The 9,073-nt window shown below is 40.1% G+C and overlaps 1 protein-coding gene across 3 annotated transcripts in view; it reads left to right on the forward strand.

The window, feature by feature from the left end:
- Positions 1-8,417, forward strand: part of large2 (LARGE xylosyl- and glucuronyltransferase 2) — a 91,452-nt gene extending 83,035 nt beyond the window's left edge. For all 3 annotated transcript variants that reach the window (XM_042420371.1, XM_042420390.1, XM_042420380.1), the window contains 6 exons: positions 1,596-1,751; positions 3,017-3,180; positions 3,271-3,549; positions 4,177-4,323; positions 4,453-4,648; positions 6,038-8,417. In XM_042420371.1, coding sequence (XP_042276305.1) covers positions 1,596-1,751; positions 3,017-3,180; positions 3,271-3,549; positions 4,177-4,323; positions 4,453-4,648; positions 6,038-6,235 — 1,140 coding nt within the window. In that variant the 3' untranslated portion in view covers positions 6,236-8,417. The remainder of the gene's footprint in view (positions 1-1,595; positions 1,752-3,016; positions 3,181-3,270; positions 3,550-4,176; positions 4,324-4,452; positions 4,649-6,037) is intronic.
- The last annotated feature ends 656 nt before the right edge of the window (positions 8,418-9,073 follow it).

The following is a 9,073-nucleotide window of genomic DNA, read 5'->3' on the forward strand; positions in this document are numbered from 1 at the left end:
CTCTGAGGAACACCGACTAGATCATTCTGAGATTAAACCACCAACACCTGTAACTGTTGGCACTAAAGCCCCTTTCAGACAGCATTAACATGACAGGGGGAGGTGAGGAACAGAATATTTACCATGAGGAGATTAATTCAGCAGGACAAAACCTCCCAGGAGGCCGTCGGAGAGCTGAAGGTAAAGATACTGTGTGAAGTGAAGAGAAGTCTCAAAGATATCATTATCTCTCATGTCCAACAATAAACAATCCAACAGATGGTCACATACAACTCCTATTTTAACCTCACTGTACTGGCTTCCAGTAAATTTTAGAATTCATTGTAAAATCTTGCTGCTCACTTATAGCAGCCCTACATGGCTCCGCAGTACATTAGTGACCTTCTGCACCCCTACACCACTAGTGGAGCTCTTAGATCCTCCGCTCAGGGCTTTCTAAATGTACCTCGTACACATTTTCAGACCCGGGGGGATGATGCCTTCCAGTCAGCAGCCCCTAAGCTTTGGAACAGTCCTTTGGATAATGTAGACTCCTTTAAAAAAGCAGCTAAAAACCCATTTGTTCAGACAGGCGTTTGGGTACTATGTGCTATTTTATCTTAATTTGTCCATTTTATCTGCTCTACTTGTGTGAAGCACTTTATAACCGGTGTTTGTGAAAGGTGCTGTATAAATAAACTTTGCTTGCTTGCTAAACCTCCATAAATCCACTTAGAAGCCAGAGATGCTGCAGAACTTGTCTGAGAATCATCACATTGAAGTTTTCTTGCAGTAAATCAGCGATAGTTTGTCTCTACATCATGTTCCACTGCAGACAGGAGCTGCTAACAGCTGATTCAGCAGACTCAGTGGAGACTGTTTGAAAATAAAGGCTAAAAACGGAGCTCGAAGAATTTCTGTTCTAACCACTAAGAATAATATCTAGATTTTTCCAGTGTGAGGGAACGGAAGACTTGCCAGTTTTAGCATCTGTGATACCAGTTAGCAACCCTCTGTCCTTCCAGACAGAACAGTTGAGGACAGTTTGGTATCTCGATATCAGACTCTGACACGTCTTCAAAACCTTTAAAACTTTAAACGCTGCTTAAAGACAATTTATACAATTCAATTCAGGGATGATATGAGTTTGATTGTATGTTTTTTTCTTCTAGGAGTGAGATAAATCTGATGCATAGATGTCTTCAGGCTACACACAACAGTTATCTCACGTCAAACTGGAATCAGAAAAGCAACTATACTCAAGATAAATGAAGCAAAAGACAATAAAATGTTAGAGATAAAACAAAGTAATAAAAACAAAGCGGAGAATAAAGTACAAAACTTTCTTCTAAAATGTCGAGGAAAAGTAAAAAGTTTCCCACAATGGAAATACAGATGTGTAGCAGGTTTCAGCTCTAACAGTCCGGCCCCTAATTGATTATTATATAGCAATTACAACAACTAATAAATAAAGGCAATAAGCTTCACAGAAAACATCACATTTCTCTTGTTTTACAACATAAAAACTGCAGAGTCCAGATAGTTTCTTTAAGTTTATTGTCCATATAATTATTTGTCTTTTAAAACTTTGACTTACGTCCCTGTGGTGGTTTCAGGTGATCCACTGGAACTCTCCCAAGAAGCTGCGAGTGAAGAACAAGCACGTGGAGTTTTTCAGGAATCTCTATCTGACCTTCTTGGAATACGACGGAAACCTGCTGAGACGAGAGCTGTTCGGCTGCCCGAGTCAGGCCAGTCCAGAGACCGTCCAGGTGAGACGCTCAGAGCAGCAACTTCTAATTTCACATATTTGAAGCTTATTAGTTATAATTTTGAGACCCGTATTTGTACAATAGTCGTTTTTGGTTAATGAGAAACTGCCAGCGGGCGTTACAGGAAGAGGTTAAAGGATGTGTTTAACTTCTGAAGCCAATATTGACTTTTCAGAGATAAAAATAAATTAATGAATCAAAATACATAAATTATTTTCATAGCCAATAATCTTCATTGTTTTCTCAGTTAAATAAATTCATTGTTTTGTCTAAAAAATGTTAGAAAACTTGTAAAAAAAAAGTGATGTTCTCTCTTCGGTCCAAACCACCAAATATTCAGTTTATCCAGCTTTTGTCAGGAGAGAAACAGGAGATGCAGGACGAAAGCAGCCAGAATGAACTGAAGAACGTCTCTTTAATGGAGATTCAGGCGAAACAGAACAGAACAGAGGATCCAACAAGAAAAAACCACAGAGCAAAAAAAAAAACAAAGAACATAATCCTCTTCATAATTCACCCGTCTAAGAATAAACATGAAGATGCACAAGAACAACTAGAACCTGCAAACAATTTCATGATGATGCAGTTCTTCAAACGTGGCACAAAGACGCTTTAAATGCAAATTACTCAAATCTACAGAAACAACGTCAGTGTCCTGGACAAAGATCTTCATCCTCTGAGTGCAGTTTAATAAACAGAGAAGAAGTCTGAGGGATCATAACAGTCATAAAATAATTAAATCTGCACATTTGAAAAGCTGGAATTAATAAATATTTGACATTTGTGCTTGAAAAATGACTAAAATTAAACTAGTTTGAGATTAATCTTCTGTCAACTGACTAATTGATCATCAGCTGATCGTTGCAGCTTTAATTGTTTGTTTTCTTTATTATCAAAGTCGACACATTTTAAGTTGAAATTAAATGATCAACATTTATATAATAATATATTACAACAGAAACTGCATATCTGCCAAAATACTGTTAGTGACATTTTCAAATTGATTATGAAGTAAAAAAGTACAGAGAGACTGCGGTTGCCGTGGTAACTCAGCCCACATTTTGTCAAATCTTCAAACAAGATTTTTTGTTTTTATAGTCGAGTCTGTCTGGAAGAAACTTTTAACTGGACTGAAGAGAAAAACATGAACTCCAGGAGAAAAAGAGAACAAAAGTCTCTAAAAACACAAAGAAACAAATGTTGAAATGTTTTCTTTGTTATAAAGTTTGTGCACCGTCGTGTCTGTTTTTGCGTCGTGTCTCCAGCTGCAGGCGGCTCTGGAGGATCTGGACGAGGACGATCAGTGTTACGACTTCCGCCGCGAGCGTCTCACCGTCCACCGAGTGCACCTGTACTTCCTGCAGTACGAGTACACGCCCACCGAGGACGACACCGACATCACGCTGGTGGCTCAGCTCTCCATGGACAGGTACCCTATAAAACCCTGAAACACGTTATCTGATAAAATATAAACGCAGCTTTCTCATCTCTCTCTCCCTCCGTGTCGTCTTATTCGCAGGCTGCAGATGCTGGAGGCCATCTGTAAACACTGGGAAGGTCCCATCAGCCTGGCGCTCTACATGTCGGACGCCGAGGCTCAGCAGTTCCTGCGCTACGCTCAGGCCTCCGAGGTCCTCAAGAACCGCAAGAACGTCGGATACCACATCGTCTACAAGGAGGGTCAGTTCTACCCGGTCAACCTGGTGAGGAACGTGGCCCTGAAGAACGCCAACACGCCGTACGTGTTCCTGACTGATGTGGACTTCCTGCCCATGTACGGTCTCTACGATTACCTCAGGTAAGACCTAAATCAATATTAATTAATCGATCGGCAGAAAATAAATCAACAACTATTCTGAGTCATTATTCAAGAAAAAATGCTAAAGTTCTCTGATTATAGTTGATTAAATGTGATCATCTATGACAATAAACTGAATATCAACAAAACGAGACATTTTAAGTTGCATCTTGGGTTTTGGAAACTGACATTTTTCACCATTTTATGATATTTTAAAGACCAACCGACTAATTGATTAGTTGAGAAAATGATCAACAGATTAATTGATAATGAAGATAATCGTTGCAGCTCCCAGATAAACTACATTTTCTCAGAATTTTAGACACTGTGATCAATGTTATTATGTAAAACCTATATTGCACTTAAGATAAAATTGCATGTAACATTAAAGTGTGAGAACCATGTTCATCTTTTTCAGTTTTACTTGAGTCTGTTGGTAAAACAGAACAAACATCCTTTTTTTAGCTGCATCTCACCAGCAGTTCACCACAAATACATGCATTTAAATAAACACACTATAACCACATAAACACAACAAACAAAACGCTCATCTCATGGGATTAACAGTCAAGTACATACAGAGAAACTTCTGTCTGGTGACGTCCTCGTGTTGTTTCCTTCGTGCAGGAAGTCGGTGGTGCAGCTGGACATGGCTCACACTAAGAAGGCTCTGGTGGTTCCAGCTTTCGAGACGCTTCGTTACCGTCTGTCCTTCCCCAAATCCAAAGCCGAGCTGCTCTCCATGCTGGACATGGGGACTCTCTACACCTTCAGGTACCAGAACACCAATCCAACATCAACACAACACATCCTCTTTAATTAGCTTCTCCTATCTCCTAGTTCCTGATATAAGGCATTTATCCAACCAATGATCTTCTTTGTTTTCTTCACCTGCGTCTCCAGGTATCACGTGTGGCCCAAAGGTCACGCTCCTACCAACTATGCCAAATGGCGAACAGCCACCACACCATATAAGGTGGAGTGGGAGCCGGACTTCGAGCCTTACGTTGTGGTGAGACGAGACTGTCCGGAGTACGACCAGCGCTTTGTGGGCTTTGGCTGGAACAAGGTGTCCCATATCATGGAGCTGGATGCACAGGTACCAGTGCACCATGACAGGATCCAAATGCAGCATTAATACAAAGTTTCTTTTGTTGATATTCTGGAAATTCCGTTAAAATTAGCACTAAATATAGACAGTAAGGAGCAACATGTAGTTTTCTGATACATGTAGCTGTTAAGTCATTGCTGCTTTAAAATGGAGATAATTCAGCATTTGAAAAAAAAACAACTTTAAACCTTATTGATGAGCAAACATATGAATATAAACATGAGAAAAACAGACTAACTTCCCTCCAAAATGTGACATAATATCCATAATGAATAAATATTTAAAGGATCCTTCAAATGTTTTCATCTTAAAGTTTTATTATCACAGAATTTTCCCTCAAATTCTTATTATTTCATATTACACATCAAACAAAAACAACACCGTCAAACCCCCAACAGTAAACATGCCAGCAGATTAGCTCACTAGCGGGAGTGCTTTGTTTACACATATGCAAAAGAAACAACTTGATATAGAAAGAAACAAAAGAAAAATGTGATGATGTGCAAAAAAAACCCTCAAAGAGGCTTGAATCTCACTCAATTAGAAAAAGAGAAAAAATATTAAAATGATGGAAAAGAGACAGAAAACAAAAGATAAGATTGTAAACATCCATATATACAAGTACACAAAGTAATTAAAATAAAATTAAAATGACTCATTACTACTGCAGGGTCCATATGATTGAACCTTTGAGTCTGAGTTTACAGTTATTTCAAGTGGAATCATTGTGGAATTGATGATTGTAGGATCCTGACCCCCTAACCCTAATGCCTTAACCCTAACCCTAACGCCCTGATGCCCTAACCCTAATGCCCTGATGCCCTAACCCTAATGCCCTAACCCTAACACCCTGACGCCCTAACCCTGACACCCTAACTCTAATGCCCTAACCCTAACGCCCTGACACCCTAACCCTAATGCCCTGATGCCCTAACCCCAACGCCCTAACTCTAATGCCCTAACCCTAACCCTAACGCCCTGACGCCTTAACCCTAACACCCTAACCTTAACCCTAATGCCCAAACCCTGACCCTAACCCTAACGCCCTAACCCTAATGCCCTAACCTTAACCCCTAATGCCCTAACCCTAACGCCCTGACGCCTAACCCTAATGCCCTAACCCTAACGTTACATCTTATTTTATCTTAATCTGTAGTTTTGCCTGATAAACACTGAAGCTCTCTGACCTGAGGAACAAAGGTTGAGATGAATGAGTTTGATGTACATAGTTGATGATTCTTAATGTTTCTAAAGATGTAAATCAGGAACAAGGTCACATGACTTGCAGGTCGTAGCAGTCCGTCGACAGTCCAACAGTCTCCTGCTTTCAGTATTTCCATTCTCTGTTGTCTCAAACCTGTTTCTCTTCTCTCTCAGGAGTACGACCTGATGGTCCTCCCGAACGCGTTCATGATCCACATGCCGCACGCTCCCAGCTTTGACATCTCCAAGTTCCGCTCCAGCTCCAGCTACCGCAACTGCCTGAACACCCTGAAGGACGAGTTCCACCAGGACCTGTCCAGGAAGTATGGCTCGGCCGCTCTCAAGTATCTCACCGCGCAGAGGAACATCTAAAAAAAAAAAAAAAAACAGGAGCTGCTGAGAGCTAGCGAGACCCCCCCGAGAGCTCGGGACATGTACTGACGCGGCGCTCCGCTGTGGCCGCCATCGGCGTCCGAGTGCGAATATGACGGTAAAGCTTTACAGCCCCCCTTTTTTTGGACATTCTCGGGCTCCTGTGCATTAATTCACCAGTCGACTCCACCTGAAGGTGGCGGAGGACGAGGACAGGACAGAGAGAGACGGCAGGATTCTGGGCTGACGGATGCTGACGGGACTAGCTTTAAGGCCGGGAAATAACAACCATATTCTTATAAGTTGTTCTGACAATCAGGGCTTTTTCCAGAAGACATGAACCAATCCGTCCGCATGGATAACGGGACACTTAGCTCAAGGACATGAAACGAGGAGACCCGTGCCATTCTGGGAGGGGGGGGGGACCTAAATTTAAAAAAGAGAAGAAGTCGAACTGGAGAAAGATTTAAGCCTTATCACTTTCCACAGTATTTACTAAGATATTTAATATTTTAATTTCCTTTTTTTTTTTCTTTCAGTGTCAATCAGAACCAATGAATAACAAACATTTGATTACGACTTTACATAACAATCAGTTTATTTTTTTTCTTTCTATATTTTCTGACCTCTTTCAAAGAAAATCCATCATGTCCCAGTCGAGTTAGTTCAGATTGGTTTTTTGGGCTTCAGGGATGTGATCGGTATGTCAGCGCGTGTGTGTGTGTGTGTGTGTGTGTGTGATGGCTTCAACACGCTTTCTGCTCGTCGTCGATGTCATTTTCTCGCTTTTTGTCTCAATCATATATTTGCCTGCATGTAAAACTTGTTGCACCACATGTACGTTATTCTATTTTCTGCCGTCATTCATCCCTCCTGAACGAAGCAAAAAAAAATCTATTAACTAATTACAGATGAAATCATCACTGATTGGGACCAACTCACGCGACCAACACTGACACTGATGAAGCTTTCAGCTCTGAGCGAAGGGAAGGAGCTTTTCTTTAGTTTCTGGTATTCTGTGCCATTACATCTATAATATGTCTGATTCACTGGATATATGTGCCATCTACTGAACCCCATACACACTTTTATTATTTATTTTTTTTGTTGTAAAGTCCAACTTTAATTGACAAAACACTGAACTTTCAATTTGACCTTTATAATTTAACATTTTATAGGCAAAACTAAAAAAAAAACCCCTGAAAAAATGGTGTTCCCCGTTATTCAGGTCGCTTGTTTTTGTTTGTCTGGCAGTTTAAAATGTTAATATATTCAATTTATTATTATACATGACAAAGAAAAGCAGCAAATCATCACATTTGAGAAGCTGGAACCATCAAACATTTGTCCGAAAACGACTTAATGACTTGAAGATTTTCTGTCGATGGACTGAAGGATTAATGGATTATCATTGTTATCTCTGTTACATGTTTAATGTGGATTTTAATGGTCCCTAAAGAATGAAACCTAATGATTTTGGTCTAAAACTATGTCCCACGACAACCAATCTGAAAAACTATTGGCCAGATTTACACTTATTTCAGTGTAAATTCAATATTTCCAGAGGAAGATTCATGATGTTTCTGATGTCTTTTCCTCTAATAATCTCCACTGCTGGTTGTAAACGTATTTAATGAACACTGCAGCCTTCTGGCGCAGCAGCCAGCAGAGTTTAAGATTAAAGTTTTGTTTTTTCATCTTTTCTTTAACCTCCTCACTTCCATTTCTGTTAAATTGTTATCCATCACAGTGTTCCTTTTTATTTTTTGATCCTTACCTGCATTTGGACAAAAAAAGGCAAGTAAAGAAGAATTGACTCTATAATCTAAGAATAACGTCCACAAAGAGAAAAAGCAGGGGCACTAAACGCCGGTCGAAGGCGTCGGATCTCGAGTGACGGGTTTATGTGACGGCCGCGGGCTCAGACAGGTTGTTTGGTGAGGAGCGAGCGAGCGTGCTGTGAAGAGCCCTGCTCCCTCCCCGCCGCCATCCACGCCGCCTCCATTGACTTGTTGTTGATTGTGGTAAATGCTAGTGCCTTTGCTGTATTGTGAAACTGGATATTGATTGTACTGTTGTACCGACAGGGCCTGGGGAAAGTCAGGCACTCTATTTATTATTGTTGACTCAAATCAATCATATTTTTCTATGTAAGTGCTTTAAATAAATTTGCCCTTTTTTATCACTTTGTCTGGAGTATTTTGATTTTTCTGCAGCGTGACATCGACTTCAAGCTCTGCAGTGTTTTCATTGAATGAAACAATGTTTTGTGATTACTTGGACTTCACCTTGTGATAATCCAGGAATGTATAATATTGACCAAGATCAGTGGTTTTAAGCCTGTGAGAAGCTTCCATGTGTGTAATTGGTCCAAGTAAGAGACGTCCAGTACAAACTAAATTACTCTGGATGACTACAGACGTCCCCCTGATAGTTCTTGTCCTGTTTAAATGCAAATTACAAAGAATTAATTGGACACATCAGTTGCTCCGCAGTGTGTTTAAAAGTGAACTGTTGCTTTTGTTTAGAAATGTTCTTCGTCGTCAGCTGTTTTCTCCACTTTTGTCAGAAAACAAAGCTGATTGATGCTCTTATTCACCAACTTGATGTAACATACATTTAAACATAGAATACATACTGTATCTATATTTAATAATAATTGTTTTGTAGAAGCAATAAGCACAACATGGTTTCCAATGAGCAGCTTAATAACAGTTGCAAGAAGTAGAAAACAGTATTATATATCATATAAGCCTGCAACTAATGATTATTTTCATTATCAATTAATCTGTGGATTATTTTTGGCCACCAGCGAGCCGCAGGAGCACATCAGACAGG

This window comes from Thunnus maccoyii, chromosome 1 (genome assembly GCF_910596095.1).
Source record: "Thunnus maccoyii chromosome 1, fThuMac1.1, whole genome shotgun sequence".
NCBI lineage: Eukaryota > Metazoa > Chordata > Actinopteri > Scombriformes > Scombridae > Thunnus > Thunnus maccoyii.